Below are 23,903 nucleotides of genomic sequence, written 5' to 3' on the forward strand. Positions count from 1 at the left end.
TTTATGGTCACAATTTTTACAGTATTTCTCAGTATGATACATTCATAAAATGAAAGAGGAAAGAGAGGGAAGCTGTAAAGGGACATGTGTCTCCTGTTTGAAGTGTGTGCTCACTAAGGCCTTGCACACACCAAGCCAAACTCACATCTCACACACACACACATGTGCACACACCAGTGTTGGGGGTTATTTCTAAGGATTGCTTTTCACAGACAGGATTTGCTTTCAGCCACAGTTATTCTGTCATTTAAATAACATCATATTGCTTTTCATCAAATTTTAAATGTACTGGAAACAAGACAACGAAAACAGACGTTAGCTTTTTGCAGTCTTGTGAAAAAAGTGCATTGATCACATTCATTTCTAACTTTTGTTATACTTACTGCTAAAACTTTTAAGACATTAATCTACATCACGTTAATAAAATCTATCTCCAGAATAGTTTGGTTACATAACATTATTTACAGACATGAACACACCAGAGATGTCTGCGTGATACACTCTTACACTAAAACGGCTCACACACCAAACACAAAACATCTGTAACCACACTAGTGATCCACTCATTACACAGCAGAAAACTAATTCCTGAATGGACTGTGACAACTTGCTGTTCATAGAGCTACCACCAGGGGGCGAAAACATCGCCAAAGGAGGGTTAGCCAAACCCTTTGCTCAGGTCTCTCCGTGCAAACTTGGATGAAAAATGTGCTTGGAAGCTGAAAATGTTTGATTCAGAGAGAAAAACAAAACCAATCAAACAGAAAGAAAAATCCCACTTTGTGGATCAAACCTACCCTGTTACATTCATTTCTGAATCCTTACACTGTTAAAGGAAACTGTATTTTTCCACATATAGAGCAGTTGAAAAAAACACAGCATATTCCTGATACATGTGTCTGTGTTTCCCCCCCCCCCCAAACTGGATGCAAAAGATTGCATCCAGTAAATATATATATATGATTTTTCCAGTAAAGTGTTTGTCTGTCTCTGATGTGGGCAGAAGTGAGTATTTCATCAATGTTACTTTTGAGTGCATAAAAAACCCAGTGATGCCTGTTGCGTTACTCTGTATGAACGACACCTTATTTTAATGATGTCGATGGAGATGCTTTGGAGGACGCTGATAATAGTCATCTTGCTTCTTGTTGGATGCTGTGTTTTTGAATCAGCACTTTTTCACCTGCCCCTAAATAAATTTGCAAAGGTGTGGACCACCCAAGCAGCAACCTCCAGGATTGCAGTTCCTCTGGTGGCCACTTGAGGCTGGCTCCAAAAGTGAGTCAATCCCTATAGGCTCCCATGTTAAGATGCTAACCTTTGAAGCACTAAAAATGAAAAATGTTCTTTGCTTCTATGGATAAATTTCCCTTTTATTGACTCTGTGCTGGCTACATGTTTTTTAATCTAATAGATCTGGATACTAGAGTCAGGGGTGTGGCCTTTCTTAACACAGCTCAACAGTGAACACTAACTTTTTTAAGGGTTCTGGTTCCAGAAGTTAATTTTCCATTTGTTTCCTTCACTAATGTTTCAGAAAATCTTAATATAAAGAGTGTTAAACTTTTTAAACCTTGTTCTTATCACTTAATAATGCAGAGTTCATCATATACAAATAAAAAACCTGAAGTTGTGCGCTATTTGAATGGAAGAGGAAGTAGTTCCTTCCAATTGAAGACAATCCGAATGAAATAGGTTATTTCCACTGTGTTCCTGTTAATGATAAACTACAAATTTACCCTAAATTACTAAAATATCAATATTTTAATGTGAGAATCGATTCTAGAACATAAATGACTGGTATCGGAGGAATCGATATTTCAGTATCGATCCGCACATCACTAATTGTCGCACTATTGTTTGATTATGTCTTAGTGAGTCTACTTTAGACGGCTAAAACATTATAGCTCATAATTAAAATCCCTGTGGAGAAATTTACTTTCTGGAACCTTGTTGTTGAGCTTTATTAGCAGGTGTTTATTATTGTGCATTGAAGCTGTACAGATTATGAATGCAGCTTAGTAGCAAGCTTGCTAACTTTAGCTTATAACTTAGCATGCCACCCTCTTGTCCAAATACCCGAGGATTAAAAAGTTGAACAAAGTCCAAAATCAATGGGTGACCTCAGAGTGGTTCAACCTAAAAAAAAAAAAGTGCTTGCATGTTTTGTACACATCTGGAAAGATATCTGCTCAGGATGTTAGCATGCTGTGTCATCTACGCTAAACATATTTTAGAGACAGCCTTTCATGAACCTGTTGGCTAACAGGACATTTTGAGAGCATCTTTCGGTGAACGATTAGACCACTAAACCGGAAGTGGACACACACACGACTAAAAAAGACCGTACATCAGCTCCACAGTGCAGCATCATTTTCATGTCCACGATCAGCTACACAAACTACAGAACAGTCCTAAAATGTACAGACTCAATAAGCATCACACAAGATTAAAATACACAGTATACATACTAAACGCTTGTAAAAGATAAATCTTTGTAATTCATCACGCCTACGTAACAGCAAATATACAGGAATATAAATATAGTCCATTTATACCTAAACACCATGGCTTTAAATATTGTGATAAAAAAATAAATTAAAGATTCCTTTAAATAGGAATTAAAATGTGCTCAGTTTAAACTCAAGTCAGCGACCATCACCGTAATCCCTGCTGCGCCACGGCAGGGCCTGTAACACAGAGAGCAGTGTGTATGTGTGTGCATGTGTACTTCTGTCTGTGCATGAGGAGTCTAAGGCTTTCAAAGGTGCACACTATCAGGTCGGCTGATAAGTTCACAGAATTGGGATTTTTGCTTTTTAATCTTTTGGTCCGTAGCTATTTTTCTTATTTTAAGTTCATTTTTTTTGTTCAAAGTTAACACAGTTTGTGCGCCAATATAAATATATATTGCTGTGTGTCCCATAATATGTCTCGGCAGGAGTTAATTTTAAAATGTGGATCAATGCTTGAGACAATTCCAGCCAATAATCTGCTTGTGCTCAGTGAGTCAAAATCTCCTTTGTGCTTTTTTGAAGGAGGAGAAAAGCAAAGTTTGCGAGCTTCGTGCCCGTGTTGTGTTTTGGGTTGTAGTTCACTTTCACTGCAGTCCAGTGTAACAGGTCTGTTATTCTGGAGCAGATTTCAAGTGTTTTGTCGTTTACTTTTAACTCTTTGGTGGAGAAACTGAAATGAGTGTGTTTCTACAGCACAGAGACGAAGACGTGAGAGTGATGGATAATGAAACAGTGGTTTGAGCTCCCGGTTAATAAAACCCAGAGTCCTAAAGGTATGTTACATTACTATAACTATACTGTACATTGTGATTTTACACCTTTTTTTGTTTTTACAAAATGAACAACAACGATAGACTCTACACGCAAATTACAGGAGGAGGTGGATGTGGGGTCTGATTGGAACATAAACGGGTGCCTTTAGAGTCGTCTTAGCATATTTTACAAATCATAGTCCTATGAAAACAAATCTCACGGCATCAGAACAGAGCTGCGAGTCTGTGGCCAAAAACGTTACCTGATCTTAATTTGGAAGTGCTCACCTTTAAGGTCATTTTCTTAAACATACAGAGTCGAGTGTTTTGTTTTTTTTGATTCCTTGTGTGCCAACACACAGTGGCAAACACCACAGGTCAGGTGGTTTGCTGTGAATGTCTTCCTCAGACACCTCAGGACGTTACAGTAGAGTTTAGTTGTGACTTGAATTCACAGCGCACACTGTGGAGTGAAAATGGGACTTTCCACAGCTGTGCTGAGCATGACCTTGAAGAACAATTTGTCCAAATCTGAATCAGGTATGGTTTTGGAACTTTTCAGTTGCACCTTGTCGACTGCATAACATCTAATATAAAGAAAACCTGCTGTGTATTAAGTGGTACATGGCTTTGACACCCATTATTGCTACATAGGAAACCAGCAGAACCTCACAAACTCTACTACATTCACTCTTTCACACTACCTGCACTGTGCAGACATTTTCCTTATACTATGGGGTCGGTGTCTGCTAGGGGATCCTTAAACTAAGGCAAAGAAAATCAGATCACAGAACTTCATTCTGAACACATTAACCTGATGTTTTTAAATATATACAGATGTAGTGTGTCACTGTTAATCTCAACCTGATTCCAGAGTTTCGTTTATTGTAAAAGAGTGAAATGCATCCTTTATTTCCTGTTTTCTAACTTCCAGATGCTCGGAAACATTCTGGAAATCTTCTCATGAAGTTCCTTCGTGTTATTTTGGAAGCGCTCATAAACTGGATGGCTACGTACAGTTTTGAGGCGTTAGCAGGGCAGTGGTGAGGATTCCTGGAGCTGCGCTGAGCTCCAGTGGAGACCTCATGGGTAAAGTTGTGCTACAGGGGTGGTCAGAGGGGAGTCTGTCAAGGCTGGGCAACAGTCAAGAGTCAGACTCTGGTGTGAGAGGTGTGCTTGGTGTAGTTGGTGTGGTGGGGCTTATGGCAGCATTTTGGTAGCTAGTACCATAGCAGATGTTTGGAGACAGGGAGTCCATGGGTTTGTTTCCTCCAGGTGTCAGGAAGGGTTTGCGTGCTGGCCCTGATGATGGGGCCTCGCCTGGTTTGCCTCCAAGGATGAATCTAGCCTCATCCTGCTCCTCAAGGTTGGATATGTCCTTCATCATAGATTTATGGTAAGAGACAGACAGCTTGTTAGAGCCGTCTGACATCAAGTTGAAGTGTCGGGCGATGAAGACAACAGGGAGCGGAAGCATGGCCACAACGATAAGAGCGAAGCACATGGCCAGAGCCCAGGGAGGATAGCTCTGGAAGCGTTCCTGAGCCTAAAATGACAGAGGGGTGAAATGAAAAGGAAACACTTTTCAAATGTTCCAGATGAAAACTAACCCCCCAATCACTCCTACAAAGTACACCCTGTGTGGCTGTGTAATGGTGGGAATTTATTCTGTGCTGTTTATTCTTACTCACACAGAGACACGGTATGCAATCCTGTGAAAAACGAAGTACAATTTGTCATATATGACTGTTGCTGTTGGACATTTTGCTTATATTTTAGCAGTTTTCGTGTTGTGTTTTAGCTTCTTTTCCCTGAGTGAAGCATTTGAAAACTTCTTTTACACCAAAACAGCACAAACACACACACAGACTGACCAGCTCTTGAACCCAGGCGTTGTATCCTGGTGGGCTGATGGCCATCTCGATGACAGTGGCCGAGATGAGAACGATAAGACAGAAAGGGGAGACGTACTTCCAAAGGTAGAAATAGATGATATAAGGTCGGAAACCTAACATGTCCTCCAGGTCCTGCATGAACCTGACGAAGAACAACAAATTGCAGTAAGGATCCTTTCCTTGGATACACTTTTGTAGTTTGATACACAGCTTTCAGCAGCACCTTGTAGTTAGACTCACCTTTTGGTGCCATATATCCAAGCAACAGACAGATTTTCCAGGATGACCACTACAGTGAGAGGCAGACCAGCCGAGTAATCATCGAACATGGTGACAAAGTAATTTCCCGACCGCTGAACAAACAACAAGCCGCATAAGAAAGCGATGATGCAGCAACACACTGAAACAAACACAGAAACAATTGGAGCTCATTTGGAAGAAAAGATTAGGAAAAAGTTTGAAAAAACAGATGAGAATTAAAAAGGTTTTATTTGCCATTAAGTGCTATTATTTCCTGTTTCTGCTTTCCATTCAGTTTGCTCACAGCACATAAATACTAATGCAGCTCATTCCCAGATGTACTTTAATCCTTTCTAAGTGCTGAGCAAGGGGTTTCAACTACTAATAGCACGGAGGCTGAGGGAGTCAGTGTGGCGGTGGTGCTGGGGAGCGGCGTACCTGTAAAAAGCTCCTTCTGGACTTTGTAGGCGTCAAGGACAGGTGTGGTGATGCCAGTCATGGTGCCGATCATGCTGCCCAGACCGAGGTTGATGAGCATGAAGAAGAACATGACTGACCAGAAGGGAGATGCTGGGAAATGTGTCATGGCTTCTGTGAAGGCGATGAAGGCCAGGCCGGTGCCCTGGACAGCCTGCAGAGAGACATTGAGAGGTGTGAAACACAGAACATGCTGTGGATTCAGCTGAGTTATGTGTGCCAAAGGCTCACTTTGTTCAGCTCATCCTCCAGAACACACGGCTCCAGACCCAGCTGGGGAAAGCTGTCCTCTTTGACCGTTTTAATGACCCCGTACATCTCAGCGTAGTCCGACGTGGTGAGATGGGAAAAGTTCACATGTGGAGGAATAAGATCATGACTCAGGACGTTGGAGTTGAGGTATCCCAGGATCTTTTCTGCATTCCTGCAGGCAGAAAAGGTCAGAATCACAATTAATCAAATACATATTTTGTGCCACACTGCTTGACTGATGCTCTGTCAAAAAGCCATGTAAGGTACAATTTCTTGAAAAAAAAAAACCTGTTGCTGTTAAATTACTTAAAGATTAGATTAAATTAAATTAGATTAAATTGTATCTTAAATTAGATGCAAACATTCATTTACAATTTCACCTACCACTCAGTAATTTAATAAATGATCACAATAGAGACAATTTAGACCTATTTAGCTTACACTTTGGTGTCCTCATATTCTTTATAAAGGATGTGATTTTTTTTCCTCATAAATAATTAGGTAGGTAAAAAGCGCAACAAAAATTGTGGTTTTTACTCCTGTACTTTGCGTTTGGAACAAATTTACAGAGTTTTAACTTGTTAATGTGCCAAAAACATGTATTTTTAAAAGAGTAAATGGATACATGCATTTTTCATGCAGTGGTTCGTGCTGTGACCTCAAAATAAGCTCTCTGGCTTCCTCCCATAGTTCAAATTATGCTCATTTCCAGATACATAATAATAATGTATACTTTATTGATCCCCGTGGAGAAATTACTCTCTCTGCATTTAACCCATTCACACAGTGAAGCAGTGGGCAGCCGCAAATCAGGCGCACGGGGAGCAGTGTGTAGGGACGGTACCTTGCTCAGGGGTACCTCAGGGTAACCATTCAGTGGAACCTTTCGATCATGGGGTGACCACACTACCCACTGAGCTATCCCTGCCCTTATTTTGTGTGACCTGCTCCATATCACCACTGTCTCCTGCCCGCTCAGATCCTCATCTGCTATTCATCTTACTGTTCCGACCGCACGTCTCACCACTATGGGGAACAGAGCTTTCAGTCGCTCTGCTCCTCGACTCTGGAACTCTCTTCCTCCAGCCATAAGACATATAGACTCTCTTCCCGCATTTAAGTCACAGCTCAAAACACTTCTGTTCAAACTGGCTTATTCGCTTTAGTGCTGATTTCATCTGTTGTCAAGTTCTGCTTTGCAATTTTAACTGATTTTATGTATTTTATGACTATTGCTTCTTTTATTAATTTTGTTCTTTTGTAAGGTGACCTTGGGTTTTTGAAAGGCGCCCTCAAATAAAATGTATTATTATTATTATTATTTTATATTCTTGGACTCTACCAGAGTAGCTTGCATGTTTCAAATTTATTAAAAAAACAAAAAACATCATAATTTAATTACATTTTCAACTTTCCCCTGATTGTCTGGTCCTCATATAAGTTGGAATAGCAGGTTTGTACATTTATTATATGAGGCTAAAACTTTGAGAAGAATCATCTTGTCTTCAAGCGGGGACTTTCCCCGTCTTTGACATCAGATAGAGTCACGAACAGAAAAACACCATCAGAAACTAAGAACTCAGAACAATCTGAAGATGGGCCTTTTGGCTCGAAAGCACTGCTCACACGTGCACTGACCACAGTATCTGAAAATACGAGGATCCATCACTGTAACAACATATATGTGACAGAAAATAAGGATAACTGCCACTGTTTATAACATAAAGACTGTGGGGATTGTAACTTTGAGGTGTGATTTTTGGTTAATATGCAGTACTCATGAACCTTGCTGTCGGACTTTTGTTTCTTTTTTGGGGGGGTTACATTCAATGTTGCCAAAAAAAAAAAAAACTTACTCCACAACACACTTTTCATTCATGATGTTGGCCTTGAAGCCCAACACAGCAAACACAACCAGTGTGGCCAAAATGGAGGTCAAAAAGTTGATGACAGAGACGAGCACGGCATCAAAGTGGCAGTTGTTGTCAATCTTATTGTAACTGGAGAAGGCAATGACTCCTCCAAAACCCAGACCGAGGGCAAAGAAGACCTGGGTGGCGGCCTCCCTCCACACCTGCGGCTCCAGCATCTTCTCCAACTGAGATGTGAGGAGAGGCTTTTGTTAGCATGCATGGTTGAAAAAACAGAGGTGAGGAACAATGACTCTTCCATCCTAACCTTGGGAGTGAACATGTGAGCGATACCATCTACGGAGCCCTTCAGCATTAAACCCCTGACCAGGAAACAGAACAGCACCACGTAGGGGAAAAGAGAACTGAAGTACATCACCTGTACAGGTGCAAAAGAAAAAGACATCAATTCAGCAAAAAACAAGCCTCCACACTTTCCTCCTAAATGTTTCTGTTTCATGGTTTCCCAACCTTCCCAGAGGAAGCGATTCCTTTAATGACGGCGAGGCAGACAATGATCCAGGCTACCAGCAGAGACAGGGTCATTTTGATGTTGAGGCCGCCGCTCTCTGCGATGGTGCTGGTCGTGTTCAGAGTCTGCCGGTACCAGAAATAGGTCGTAGCCGAGCTTTTGTCACATTCTGGCTCCACAACTGTAGATGACAGGAAAGAAAAGTTTAATTTGGGTGATAATGAGGAAGCAAGAAGAGAAAAAGGTTTGAAAAGACTGCAGGGAGCCTGAGGAGAGCGAAAGGAGAGTATACTGGTGCAGAGGATGTTTGCTCGGGGTCAGTATTACAAGATTTGGCTGGTTTATATTTCTCACTTACACAAGGTCATCTGTGTACTTGGTATGCAAAACACACAACTCAAAGTCACAACCCTTGAGATTTTCCTCACAGTGTATTAACTTGTTACCTTGAAGAAATGAAATATACTGTGTGTGGCTGAGAGTAGAGGCAGCGGTGTTGTGATAATATGATCACGTATTACTGAGCTTTATCTGTGCAGAGACACACACGGCACACAGAAAAAAGTCAAGCACAAGCAGGTGAAAATGCTTCACAAATTAAACTGAATCAAGTTGTTCTTTACTATGTTTGTTGATCGATTTGCTTCCACGTGTATGTCATCGCAGCGGCTGTGAAATATTTTACAGTCTGCTGCTGTCCTCCAGCATTAGCGTCCTTCAGCATGAATCTCTGCTTCCCCAGTCTTTCTGCCAGCCTTGCTGAGTCATTCACATGCTGGTTTTTGGCTGCCCCAGGGTTTACAATATAATCACCACTAATCAAATAAATTCCAGTGGGTTTTAATCTGGATTAGGCAAGAGAAGTCTTGACAGAAAGTTGTAGTGAAGGGAAGACAGCTTGTGTCTTCTGCTTAGGAGTGTTGATGAAGACTGAAGCTTTGTAGCACAGCGATCCATTGAAGTATAACTGTGAGAATTATGTGCAATCTGCAATGTTTCACCAAATCAGTAGCACGATTTTCTCATCATACTGAACCTTTAAAAATCAAACCCTAAGCGGTCTGCATTAAATGCATCAGTGGCCTGCAGTTAAGACAGTTTTCCTGTACGGTCATGTGAAAAAGAAAGATTTTCACAGGACTGTAAGTAACAACAGTGACCACCTCTATAAAAACTGGAACGTTCCGGTGTGTATTAACACAATGCCACAATCTTCCGTGGAGTGAACATCCAAGCAAATTCACCGCAGACTGTGCAGAGAAAGTGCAGAAAAACGAAGAGCTCCACCTCATATCGTACCGTTCACGGTAATACCGGTATAATGTTGGGCAACGATAAGAATATGAAATATCGCGATAGAATATAGCATAGCATAGCATAGCATAGCATCTTTATTTATAACGCACTTTACATCCAACAATGTTGACCAAAGTGCTACAAATATAAAACAGAGAGGAAACAGTTTAAATTACATATAAAATATCTTAAAATTAAAAATAATATAATTAATAAGAAACATATTAAGAGACATCAACAAGTCCTGCTGTGCTAAAAGCCAAGGTAAATAAATATGTTTTAAGACGTGATTTAAAAACAGATAAGGAACGTGCCTGTCTAACATGTAAAGGCAACTCATTCCACAATTTTGGTGCTGCCACAGCAAACGCCCGATCCCCTCTGAGTTTACGATTAGTCCTGGGCACGCTCAGGAGGAGCTGGTCTGCCAACCTGAGGGACCGTGAAGGTATGTATGGATGAAGAAGCTCAGAGAGGTACACAGGGGCAGCATTGGACAAACATTTAAAAACAAATAAAAGCAGCTTATATGGGTATGGGTAAAACGCGCATGCGCAGTGCCTTTGTTTTCATACGCACATGGCGGAAAAAGCATGGCGGCAACGGAGAATGAGAAGGGCGAAAGTGGATTGTTGAATGAAACGGATGAACCAGAATTGGTTTGTAAAAATGCTGCAACTTTAGTGGTGTGGAACTGGTTTAGCTTTCGTCTGTCAGATCCACAACAAAGCACTATTTTTGGTAGCGCATGCTAGCGGGCCGTCGTTATTACCGTGTTTTTTGAAAAATACGGCACACTTAAAATTAATCCTTTGATTTTTCTGAAAATTGACAGTGCCCCTTATAATCCCGTGTGCCTTATGTTTGGATTCTGGTTGTGTTTACTGACCTCGAAACGATTTTATGTGGTACACTGCGCTCGAAAATCTGTCAAATGTTTTAGTACGACTTTGCTAAGCTACGAAGCCGCACTGCTTGATGGACTGTCGGAGCATTACGGCTATCGTAGGCAGGAGCCTCGCGGACTGATACGTACGGTGCTTCAACATAATATTACCGTATTGTGTGTCTATAACCTCTTTTTAAGTTTTGTGGATATTATACATGGTTATGCTGAGGATATGTCGGCCAATTTCCACTGGAAATGCCTTTTGGTTAAACTGTCAGCAAGGATTTTGCATTTGCACTGTTAAATTTTTATAACTTTAATGCAGATAAAAAACAGCTGCTTGTTTAAGTGAAAATACATTGATTTTTTTTTGCACTAATAAAGTTGTAGAGTTGTAAAGTATTTTGTCTAGTGTCAATTATATTGTCAGTTATATCGTTATCGCAAATTTTCAAATGTATATCGTGATAAATATTTTTGGTCATATCGCCCTGCTCTATGCAGCATGTCAGTACAAACACCCCAAACCAACTGCCGAGCATGGTAGTGGAAGGGTGATGATTTGGGCTTGTTTTTGCAGCCACAGGACCTGGGCACCTTGCAGTCATTGAGTCAAGCATGAACCTCTCGGTATGCCGAAGATATCTAGAGTCAAAAGTGAGGCCATCTGTTCAACAGCTAAAGCTTGGCCACAGCTAGGTCATGACAACAATCACAGCACAGCACAGTAATAAACCTACAACAGAACGTCTGAAAAAGAAAAGAATCGAGGCTCTGCAAAAAGCCAGTCGAAGTGCCGACCTCAACATGGGAGAAATGCTGCGATGGGAACTTAAGAGAGTTATTCATAAACAAACACGTACAATTCTCAATGAACTGAAGCGATGTTGTAATGAAGAGTGGCCCAAATATTAACTTCAAGTTATTGGTGGTTTTACGAGAATTCAAGAATCCAAACTGTCTTTCATCTTAATCCTCATACTGGCTGTTTGTTCCCACTGTCTGAATTGTGAACATGTGTGAATTTCTGAACCCTATGAGAGAAAAAATACGAACTCTTTTTGTATCCTTTCTTTAAATGGTTGCCTAAAAGGAAAATTGCTTTTCCATCCCCAAATTCCTCTTCTTAGCCAAGAGACTCTTGACATTAAGTCCAGATCAGTCTTCAGGGTTTTTCCTTTAACTTTGGTTATATGCAGGAAATATCACAGTTTGGAATAACTAAACCATGTTACATAGCTAAACTTGAGTTGCTGCACTTTAAACTTTAGCTTTACATTTTGGGCAACCTGTGTCTGCATAAAACTGTCATTCCTGTTTATCTATAGCCATCCTAGCAGAATGGCATTGGAGGCAGTATCCTTTAGTCATCTTTTGTAACTGCACAACTAATGAGAGGGACTACCATGAGATTTTGGAGAGAAATGCATCTGTGAAACAGCGTTTACTGTCAATTAACAAATGTTGGTATTGCACTAAAGTAAGTTCATATAAACTCACTGGCAAGTGTCCCATTCTTTCTGATTGGGCAGTCACTCCATGGGAGAGGATACTGGAAGGACTGGAAGAAGTAGAAAATGCTCCAACCGATGATCACATTATAGTAGAGACCCACAAAGCCGCACACCTACAGACAGATAGATGGCGTTATGCGACAGAAACAGCCAGATAACATTTAATGAGGTACAAATATGTGATGTCAGGTTTGATATAGACATCACATGTGCAGAGGATCATCTGTGCAGAGTGAGAAAAACATGCAAATGAGGCAGGTGCTTTGTGCATGTCCCAATGCTGCTGTCAGTCTTTGGAGCAGCCTTGCCAGCAAGGACATTCAGAAGCTAAATAAGGTTGAGGGAAGCATGAATAATTGAAGTGCTCTCTTTTCAACAGTGATCTTCTGTGAGATATTTATAGCTACTTCTGCAGCTCTGAAGTAAGACTACCTTCCACTCTCAGACACGTCAATACCTTCATAAACCTGCATCAGGATATAACTTTAACTAGATAGATAAATAGATAGAACCTCTTTGATCTCATCACCATGCTTCACTTGTCAAACTGCTTCCTATGGAGCCGCTAAAGACTTTAAGAGCACTGCTAAAGAAAGAGTGTACATTTGGCTCACAGTTAAAAAGATGATGGCTCTGTCTCACACTCCTTACAGGAACAGAAGCATCTCAGCTTACCATCAGACTTGACATTCCTATTCCACCCAGGCGGGGACAGACGTAGTTCCACACCCCGATACTTCCACGCCTGATCTTCTGACCCACTGCCAGCTCCAAGAAGAAGAGAGGGATGCCAATAATGAGGAGGAGGATGAAGTAAGGAACCAGATAGGCGCCTGAAACAACAAACAAACAAAAAAGATTTGGTGTTTCTAGGAAAAAAGTGTTGCTGTTTGGTTGGCTAACTTACACAGGAAATCACAAGTCCTTGTACCCCTGGATGGGGAGCTTTTTTCATGCTGTAAAATGCTAGTGCTAAGCTAATGGGTAGCACTAGGTGTCCTCTGGCTGCTACAGTAAAAGTAGGACAGTTGTATCAAACTGTGGGAAAATAACCTTTTTACTTCTCGCGTGATCCCACTAAACACCCTCAGTCACCGCTCTCAGGTTTTATGCGATAGGATAAAGTGCACGGTAAAGCGGGCTATGCTATGATGGGCCTCCATTAGCGGTATACCGTTGCGCCGCTGGTGTAGTGGTATCATGCAAGATTCCCATTCTTGCGACCCGGGTTCGATTCCCGGGCGGCGCACGAGTTTTTTCCCTCCCACAATTTCGTTGTGCAGTGACAAATTAGGGCGACTCTATTCTATTCTGTTGTCTGTTACATCTGGTTTAACTACAGTGAAAATGGTCAACCGATGGCTACAATAACCATTGGCTGACACCACTAAAACTACAATTAACTAAATAAAAAGCGTAATGAACTGGATTGAGAGCATCCCAGCTGTTTGCTGACTACTTGCCAGATCACTGACTTAAGAACTCCCTACAAAGGTGACTTGTGCAGCTTCAGCTTGTTAAACTGCAGCTATGCACTGCTGTCTGTTATGGAGGGTGTCTCTGACAAAATTACCTGCAGTTTTTTGGGTTTGCAGCTGTTGTTGTTGCTGTGATGAAGACTGACAGTGGATTTTGTGTCTGGGTTAAATATTCACTGTACGTCTTAAGTACTAACCCTTCTGGAACCCCACACCGTAACCTATGGCACAACCTAAGCTCTGAGATGCACCTCTCTAGAAAATATAACTATTTCGACTCAGCCCACAATGACTGTGATTGGTCAGTTCAGTAATTTTGTTTCCTCCTGTCCGTTTCCTTCATTTTTTAATTTAAATAGAAAATAACAGATCAAGTTAAAGAAAGCAATCCCTCTGCTAACTACACACAGGGTACGTCGCAGATGTAACATAGAAGTAAAAATTAATGCCCATTGCATAACCTGGTATATTCCTGACAGCATTTTTGCCGGAATAAAACTTGTTTTGTTTAACTCAGCCTCATTGATAAATATTCTTTGAAATATAGTTTAATCTTAAAGGATGTCTGAATTTGTCCCCTTTGGAGCTTAATCCAGAGAGGAATCATCAGGACACAACTGTGTTTTATGTGTGAAGGGTGAGTCATCATCCCGGATATAAAGACTTATAGCTGGCAAACATGTACTATTAATACATCAGAAGCGGGAATTACATTCAGTAGTACATGCATCTCACAGTCGGTGGAGTAATGAGGCAGAGAGATGAGAGGAGGCAAAAGGCTAAATCCAGAAAGCTGAAATAAAGAGGAAGTTAAATTTAGTGAGCGAACTTGAAATCCACTTCATCACCCGCTAGTTGAAACCAGAGGCCACTAAAAAATGTGATGTAGGATAGGCATCTCAGAGGAGGAAGAATGACAGAGGATGCTGAACGAGAAAGAGAAAGGCGTGTCCTGAGGAAAGGAGGAAACGAGAGAGGAGTCCACACATCAGTAGCGGCCAGCAACCCTGATCTTTAATGTGTCTGTAATTGGGTGGCAGACAGCAAATTACACAATGAAAAATGCCTGCTTGTCAAATCGCATAACCTGGCAAGTGCTGGTGGAAGATTTCTGGCAGTAAATCTGGCCTACAGGCAATAAATCCTACGTATATGCTGTAAGTCAGGCACAAGCAGTAAAGCTAAAAACACTTAGACCAATGAAGCAAGCGCAGATCTGTCAGCCCATGATGACAAGGTGTTTTTCCTACAATGAACACCAGTTTACACTGCATACGCCTCCGATTACATAGAGTACATGCATACCTGAGAAAAATAAAACCTCATACAGTTATATTCATTCTCCATACAGCTCTCTGTTTACCAGGGTATCAGTTGAGCTTGGCCTGCCCTACTGGCTATAGTAATCAATAATGCAGCTATTTTTAGACTTGGCTGCTTTATGCACAGTACAGCTGCTCTCTTGGCAGGGCTGAAATGAATGAAAGTGTCGTGTTGTTTTTGATAGTCAAGGTCATGAGATGAACAGCTCTCTCTGTGCAAACGAACATGCTTGTCTGTAAAGAAAACAAATCCCATTGCTCGAATAGGACTGAGCGATCAATACCAAAATGTTAACAAGAATATTTTCTTAATATCCACATGCATCTGTTATAATCCCTAAGATAATTCTTGCTGATTATTAGTTATTTTCTGTTTGGTTTTGATTATAGGTTACAAGTTTATTCCTGTTTATTTCATTTTTTCATCCTAATACTTTGGATGTTACCTGGTGAGTTTTAAGCTGAACCTTTGATAATATAATTTATTCTAGTATGGGTTTTGTATCCCTGTTTATTTATAAGATTTCTTCTGGATGGTTTTCATGTTTGATTTCTGTTTGGGCTGTAGGATCTGTAGCTTTTAGTTCTTTTTACTTTTAGCTTCTCTTTGTATTAGAGTTTGTTATTTATAACCTCTTGTATTTTGCTGGGAAATTGTAGACACTCACTGTTGTACCTCTCTCCTGAACGCCTCTTTGAAACAGCGTTTCTAATTTGGAGTCATCACTCCATAACCCATAAAGTCTGGTTTTCAGCCCAGTTATTTTTTGATGTCTTTTGTAGATTCAACTAAAAAAAATTAATACATTATAAAAACATATAACATTATGTAAGATATACATTTTATGCCTGCTAGTAACAAAGTGCCTAAAAATACAATTTATAAGTGGTTCTTTGCTAAGTTGTCTGTTATGTGTAGACAAAACACTGGTTCATCCCCTTACTTATGTGCCTTTTTATGCTTGAACGATTCATAGGTCAGTGACATCGCTCTGAACACTGTGAGGAACCAGGACGACTGAAAATGAGTGAAAAAAGCAGCCGATGCCCAAAGAAAACCTTTGAAAGACCTTTAGAAAGCCTGAAGAGTTATTGCTCAACACAACTTTACAAAATGAATGTGACATCATGAGTTCTCAGACCAAAGCCATCGTTAACCTCGGTCTTCATTTGGGTTTGTAAAGATTTGTGACTAAAATTGTTCCACAGAGACTGAAATATAAATACCTGCTAAATATGGGAAAAAGTACTACAGTAAGTGTCAAAAGAAAAGTGTTGAGCCACAAAGACACAAACTAATTTCTCCATCATCATAACAACTGAATGTGGATAAATGATAATTGATAATAAATTACTTCCTGGCAGTGTTGGTGGAGTAACATATAAGGGAGTTAATTAATTAAATGAAGAAATAAATGTAATTCTCATCAGTTCCATAGAATTTAAGTGCAAAATCCTCATGAGTAGGATGCCTGAAAGAGCTCAAGACCCAGACAGGCTGTTATGAATCATATTTAAAAAGAAGAATGTATATATGTGGTAAATGCTGTAAGTATTGCCTCTAACTCACCTCCTCCATTCTTTTGGCACAAGTAAGGGAAGCGCCACACGTTCCCCAGGCCCACAGAGAAGCCCACCTGGGCCAGGATGTACTGCAGTTTGCTGTTCCAGGCGGGTCGCCCATCGTTTTCAGGGACCTCTATCTGAGGGACTTTCTTCCCCGCCGCCCCTCCGACATTCAGGGAGCTGCTCTTGTAGTCGAGCGGCTCCTCGTGTGCGAGCAGGTCAGCCACCGACTCTGTGACGTGCTCATGGCTCTGCTCGCGCTGTGTCACCTTGCTGTTCTTAGGCATCAGGGAGGCTGAGGGTCAGGAGGGGGGTGGGGGTGGGGGCGAGTGGAGAGAGAAACAGAGAGCGAGAGACGGGAAGAAGTGACGGAGGCCAAACGTCAGGTGGGGATGAAAGGAAGAGCGATGCTGAAGAGCGATTGCTGGATTTCAGTTCTTGGCTTCAGTCCTGCATCAGAAAAACAAAACAAAGCGATAGTTGCACCCAAAATGGTGTTTGGACATCATAACATTTAATTTAGTAATGATGTTGTATTATTAAATGATAACAACGTTAAGCATCTACGTTGTGAATAAAATAGTAGAAGGTTTCTGCCCTTGGTGAGTCTAATTTCCTGACTGTGATCGTTAAATAACACTTTGTACAGTAGCTGACACAAGTAATACCCCATTTATTGCTTGGTTAACCTCCTAATAAGCCACTGGATTGTAACACATGGTTATATCTCTCCAGAGCCAATAAAGAATGGCACCATAAAGACAGGATCACAGACAATTTGTCACAAAGACAGCTGTAAGAATAAGATTTGGGGACAATTTTATTATGCTTCTGCATAAATGTGACCTAAAACATTACCAGAGGTTACTACAAGTCTTTAAGGGAGAAAATAAGAAACCAGCAGAACCAGTCACATTGATTTATTGCAGAATTTGATCCAATATTATACGTTTGTGATGAGGAGCAGTATTAGCAGTAAATTTGAATATAAAAGCAACAGGTGATGATGCTGAGATGTTAGTGGACTCTGAGCAGCATTTAAATATCAGACCTCTGATATAGTCTGAAAAGCACTAAAAGGAAGTGAATCGTGGCGTGAAGAAAGAGTTGTCTGAACACCCGAGGACCTGAGAAAAAAAGATGACTGATGCTCATCAGGCTGGAGAGGGTTAAACAATCTTTTATAAAGAATTTAGACTCCACCAGTCGGGCATTTTGAGAGGTCACACGTGATTCCAGGGTAACTTTTAAGTAACTAAATGTCACATTGGCTATTGGTCATGCTTATGAGTCTGCCACCAAGAGAACAACAATACAGAGGAATGCAGGGCTGCAAAGACAACATCACTGCTGTCCGTTTACAGCCTTTAGGGCTGTGTGGTAACGTCAGGAGACTTTGTGGATGCACAACACCAAAAACCATTTGGTTCATATGAAAAGAAAAACAAGAACCTTATCCCATCTGTAAAACACGATCTTGTTGTGTCAAGATTTAGGCCTTTCTGCATTTGGGCCAGCACTCATGAAGTCTGAGTTATGGTAGCAAATTCTAAAAGAAAAAAATGTCAAGACATCTGAAACTGAAAAACTGAGTCATGATAGCAATAGATGGTTTATATTTTTAAATTACCAACACAAAATATTGTGAAAGGGCCAGAAGTGTGGCGCTCATGTGAGGAAACTCACAGAGATGTTGGAGTGCAATGTGCTCTGAGCTTCGGGGTGCACTTCTCCACACCATCACACACGGCTGATCAATAGTTAAGGCAAATGCTTAGTTGCACTTCGTGCCACTTAAATGGGTCACATCGAGATACTGAAAGCAAAGATTCACACGACTTTGCCACATAGGGACGTAATATTGAATCGGTTAACTAAAAAATAAATGGTCTTGTTGTGTTGTTTGCTTGGGTTATGCTTATTAGGACTTTTCCACATATTCTTAGTGCTATACATTTACCATTTTACCATTTTCTTGCAACTGTATGCAGTATCCGAATTTAAGAAAAGCTCACCAGTGATTGGAACGGAAACGAAGCCCCTCACCGCAGCTCTTTGTATCTCATGCAATGTTTTCGGGTCCCAAAAATTCCCAATCCTGCAAATTGTTCTATTTAATTTCCCTGTTCTGAAAAGCTTAACTTTAGTGAAGCTTTTTTCATGTAAATCCTTTAATCCTCTGGAGCCCTGCGCCAACATCCATCCCCACCCCTCTTTGAGGGAGTGGTTGGTTCAACCCAAATGTAATAGAGGAAGTAAACACGATGCTTTGGATGAAGTGCCCTCATACGTTCTCCTTATTCACATCACAGGTCTGCACAGGCTCATTACTTATTGAGTGGGCTCTTTTCTCCATCATGTTTTCCAATTGAGATGCAAAAACTGCAAAATATGAGGTCTGAAGTGAAAAAGAAAAGAAAAAGAAATTAACTAGAAAAAGTATTCTCTGTGATTGTGAGCTCATATTTCTAGTTCCACACTTGAGCTGAATGAAGGTGCTCTACCTTTCACGTGATGCTACAGCAGTGATGCGCCCGAGATCTCATCGTCACTGCTTACATCAGCCTAAAACAAGCTTCCTCAGTATCAGCCGATTCAGCAGACCTTAAATGCTCCACAAACCCTCTTAGAGCTTCTACCGACAACAACAAACCTACATATTCTTGATGCGCTTTTACTGTCCTAAAGAAACCCCCCCCCACAAAAAACAAAACATCCCTAAAACAGATTTCCTCCTCTGTGCACAACGAGATGATCCCATGATGTAATAATCCAAACGCAGCCATTCACAAGTCTTCATAATCCTGTGTGCATTAACTGTAAAAACCACCCGAGTGCTGCTTTTCTGTCTTGTCATTCAATCCCACGCTACAGTAGATACGTAATATCAATCAGCGACTGCATCATGGGGCCAACACTGGAAAAATAAAAACAGCAAACATCAACTAACCCATCCAATAATCCTCTGGAAAAAAAAAATCAGCACACAGTTCAGATGACCCCAGCTAATGCTAAGACCGTGTCTGTGTGGAGCAATTCCATACTACAGCAAAAGGTTGGAAGAAACCTTTGGGTATGGCTCGCTTTATCTGAGGTCATTCATTGTGCTGTCCTTCAGAGACTCTCACCGCACAGTTACAACCTGGCCTGGCTTTAGAAATACAGGCTGCATCATCAGTCTAGTAAAAACACATGATTTGGATTTCTGTTTCTTACCAACACTCTGTGGCTAAAAAGAGATCCGAATACCAGCATATATGAAAAACAGTATGTCAAAGACTGAGAGGCTTAAGCCTTCTAATACAAACAGACCACAGTGTGTTAAAAGTTATATTCATTTGCAGATAAGGCTGAAGGACCTCACCTATTAGCTAGAAGGTGGTTATTAGTGATACATGTACACAGTCATACACAGGTGCTGTTACTTATTGACAGTGTCACACACGATGCAAAATGCAGTTTGATTATAAAGAGGCAACCCTGTATACATCAGCTTCTGCAATCAGTCTCAATTAGATGTCCAGACTTCATTGATCAGCTGATCCTGCGATTATCAGCGAGCTCTACAAGTCTGAGCCACAGTTAAAGGTCAATCAGCTGTTTCACAAAGTAAAAAGTGTTAAAAGTCTGATGCACGCATGTCTTTAATTGCCAAATGGCAGCATTAGACCTCAGAGGCTGGGACTGTGTGAATTGAAAGCATGCGGAAACCAGCTGCAGGATGTGAAAACCTCCGTCATCAACACTACGACACAGATCACTGTCTGGAGCACCAGGTGATACATCTGGTGATGACAGCGATACCTCTGCCTCTGTTTTCACTGCTCGTCCTGAGCAGCATCAAGGTCACTCCAGAGCCCAGACCTGCGTGCGTCGCGGAGCACATTTGAATCTTGATGCAGTTTTGTTCGCAACATAACACAACTTCTCTTTAAAGTTGGCAAGCATCTCAGGTATGACACAGAACAATTAAAACTACTTTTAAGCAGAAAGAAATGTTAAATGAAGCAATGGCAGGAAAAGAGTTTCTCACCGTGAGTCTTGTACAGCAGTAAAATCCGGGCTTAAGCGATCGCAGTTGTCAGAGAATATCTGGAGAGAGGCATGAATACATCCACCACGAGCATGTGTATGTGTATGTGTGCGCGCGGCTGTGGTACTGACTGAGCGCTCACAGGACAGTGCAGGACGGAGCATCACATGCTGCACTGCCAACAATTGACGTGCAGGGTGGAGAGCGCACCGTGACGCACGAAGTGGCTCTTATTATCAACAGTGGCAAATTAACACGCCCCACTCTTTCACTTGTTTGAGATCCATCACGGCATCTCTGCGCCGGAAGAAGGACGCCGAATGAATGAAGGGGGCTACAACCGTGCGCGGATTTGTCAAGGTTATCCACTCCTACCTGAGGAAACGACCGTCTGACGCAGTTTTCGTCATTCGCTTTTCAGTTGATGGAAATTTGAAGCCGTTCAGCCATGACCGGTCGGCACACTGAAAAAGAGTGCTCAGGAAAAAGAAAAAAAAAAAAAACATATTTAAGGTAGAGCTCAATGAGCCTGGTTTCTGGTGGAAGTATTATGATGAAATGAGCAAAATGTTGAAATGTGCGTTTTATAGCGGAGAAGAGTCAGTGTTGATATTAAAGGAAATGTTTATTTTAAGAAAAATATATCTGATAACAATAATCACACGCAGATCTGGGCAACAAAACAAAGAAAACAACCATACAAAGCTCAACGTGGTGTCTAACAAAGTTTTGCGCTTTTATTAAAGGTCATGCACAAAAAACAGAAATATTATAAACCTGATATAAACAGTGAAGGACAGGTTTCCAAGATTCAGGTCAGGGTCAGGTTTGCAGACCCCTTCATCCACACTGACCTGGCTCTCTACCAGACTCACCTCATCACCTCCTTTGCTTTCTTAACGCTTCGTCTCATGCATAAACATTTGCTGGTCACAGGCTTATTCTGACATTTTCCTTGGGAGGACAGCCACCCCTCAGATTGCTCATAGTTACCTATTAACCATGAATTTTTTTTAGCTCTACACAAATGAAATTGCTTGATAAAAGGATTTTTGGGAGCCAGTATATGAGCAGAAAAAAGCATATAAGCAGATAATCTTACTGTTTTCAAAGACACAGGAAAGGGAAACATGAGAAGTTTTAAATTACTCAGCAATAAATAAGCATTAATAAATCAACAGTAATCAATAATTGAAATGACTCAGCATCAGCTGGAAACCAGACTGGAGCCTCTGCATGACTCTGGGCTGATGCGTTTGTTCCTGTTAGACATGTACCTCAGGCTGAGGCGATGAGGTGTTATTGTTGCCTTCTTGTCCAAAAATGAATGTAAAAGTCAGTAAAACCCAGTTTAGGAATGTAAAAATACCCAGTAACTATTCACACAGAGATTATTTTTAATATTTCCCAACATGGACTCCACTGCAGTAATCTCAGACTAATAGCTTTATCTCTGTGATGAAACTGTAAGTCATGAGGTGGGTGGTCATTTCTCTATTGAGACATGGACGTGCAACACGACTGCAGCAGACCGAGTCACCCAGGGGACCATAAATCATGCACCATCCAGCAGAATATTCTTTATTACCACCGAGATTGGGGGAGAAGATAGTATTGAGAGGCCATTTTTCATGCTGAGTTTATGGATTTATTTTGCTCCCACATGTCCGCTTCCTGTGCTTTAACTTTGACGTGTCTGCATCATTATCAGATTCTTTTTAAATGGAAGGATTATTATTAATGATTATAATCATTAATAATAAGACATTATTCGATTATTATTATTCTATTTTGATTGAATATAGCAAATGAGTGTAATTACCTGCCTTTAAACTCTGTCGGAGGCCAGAATCCTGTTTAACAGTTTTAATTGACACACACAAAAAAGTCGAACATGACCTTTGTAGTGTAAGAGAAGCAGGTTTATTCTTGTGCGGCAGACTTGGTTAAGGCGGAATCAAAATACACAAGACAAGCTCGCTCTCACACATTTCTCCTTTTTTTCTCACTTGACGATGCTCTTGACACACCTTCATCTGACTACTGGGAGCAGTTGCCACAGCAACCCCAGGATCATATGACAGACAAGCCTCATCTCTGCCATCTCTTTCCTGCATCCCCTCACCCCCATACTTTGCTTTCTCCGGTTTGCAAACTGAAGTTCCAGTGGCATCCCGTAAGAAGGAGAGGAATGAACCTATAATCTGTGTTAAATCAAAACCGTTAATCATCAAAGTGGCTGTACCCGCTTTAGCTTCTAGAACATTTACCTCACCTGGTCTTGTGGAAGATAATAGGAACCCTATGATGACTTACAAGGCATAGGACATTAACTGTAAAATAAATGTTTGATGCTCAGCTGCCCTTGACCAAAGCTACGCAGCCTCAGTTTCTGCTGCAGGCCATCTGCTAACTGGACAGCAGGGTTCCACTCAGCATTACGATTGGTCTTTAGGGGTTGAGGGTTGAGGGTTATTAAGCCTGCATCAGCAGCCTTTCAGACCTGTGGGACTATTGTCACAGTGCTGCTGCCGCCCTCTCTTGTTAGCAAATGAACCAACAGTCCCATGTAGATTCAGCATTGTTCTTGCTTTATATGCACCACAGGACTTTTGATCAGCCTGGAGTTCAAGATTCCAGTTCATGTCCAGGTGCTCTGGTTGCTTTCTGATTTTGTATTTCTTAGCTGTGTTTATTGTACAGATGCACTCAGTTTGCTCAGCCTTTTAGTCTTGGTTGTGTTTTAGTGCTGAAGTTCATGCATGTTTCTATCTTGTGTTTAGGTTTACTTCCTTCCTTGTCTGATTGTGTTTATTCTCTAAACCTGTGTCTAAATTTAGTTTGGCCCACATGTTGGCCCCCTAATGTTGGCCCCCTGACTCAAGGAATAAACCAGTGTTATGTGTCAGTACAGGTGGGGCACTTTGCTACCCCACCTGTCACAGAAACACATCATTCGTTTCATTTCTTTACCTAACAAATTCTAAAGATAACACTGTTTGACAGGCATTAAATAGTATTTGTGCACCAGCAAGGTGATTCCAAACAAGCAATTAGCTGAAAAAATCAAAACATTTCACTGTGGTGTAGGTGTTACAAATACAGTTTATTTCCAGTCTTATATTCCTCTTTGTCTTAGCCACTGGACCTTTTTATGATCAGCGATTGTTCTCACTGTCCTTCCATTCGCCTTAAAAAACATGCTTTAAAACCTTTTCCTCAAACAACATATCTCCTGTTTGTTTTGGGTTTTTTGTTGTTGTTTCTCTCGACCGTTGGTGCCTGACGTCA

General features: G+C 41.1%; 1 protein-coding gene and 1 non-coding gene across 2 annotated transcripts; one reads left to right on the forward strand and one right to left on the reverse strand.

Annotated features, from left to right (window-relative positions):
• Window positions 1–912: 912 nt before the first annotated feature.
• On the reverse strand, window positions 913–22,048 carry LOC120731585 (sodium-dependent neutral amino acid transporter SLC6A17-like). The gene is made up of 12 exons (XM_040028668.1): window positions 20,613–22,048; window positions 16,584–17,029; window positions 12,889–13,046; window positions 12,200–12,326; window positions 8,514–8,695; window positions 8,311–8,421; window positions 7,989–8,230; window positions 6,112–6,304; window positions 5,842–6,034; window positions 5,404–5,563; window positions 5,143–5,305; window positions 913–4,814 (listed from the first exon to the last, which is right to left on the reverse strand). Exons 2-12 carry the CDS (start codon window positions 16,864–16,866, stop codon window positions 4,413–4,415), a joined length of 2,214 nt encoding a protein of 737 aa, XP_039884602.1. The 5' UTR covers window positions 16,867–17,029; window positions 20,613–22,048; the 3' UTR covers window positions 913–4,412.
• On the forward strand, window positions 13,392–13,462 carry trnag-ccc. Its single transcript has one exon. It is a non-coding gene; the product is annotated as a tRNA-Gly (tRNA).
• Window positions 22,049–23,903: the final 1,855 nt, after the last annotated feature.

This window comes from Simochromis diagramma, unplaced genomic scaffold (assembly GCF_900408965.1).
Source record: "Simochromis diagramma unplaced genomic scaffold, fSimDia1.1 OVJJ01000483.1, whole genome shotgun sequence".
Lineage (NCBI taxonomy): Eukaryota > Metazoa > Chordata > Actinopteri > Cichliformes > Cichlidae > Simochromis > Simochromis diagramma.

Excerpts from the sequence above, each read along its gene's own strand:
- LOC120731585 (XM_040028668.1), bottom strand. The coding sequence starts at position 16,866 with ATGCCTAAGAACAGCAAGGTGACACAGCGCGAGCAGAGCCATGAGCAC. Across the intron at positions 12,327-12,888 it reads TAGGAATGTCAAGTCTGATG|GTGTGCGGCTTTGTGGGTCT; the intron begins GTAAGCTGAGAT and ends ATCTGTCTGTAG. Across the intron at positions 8,231-8,310 it reads CTCACATGTTCACTCCCAAG|TTGGAGAAGATGCTGGAGCC; the intron begins GTTAGGATGGAA and ends CTCACATCTCAG.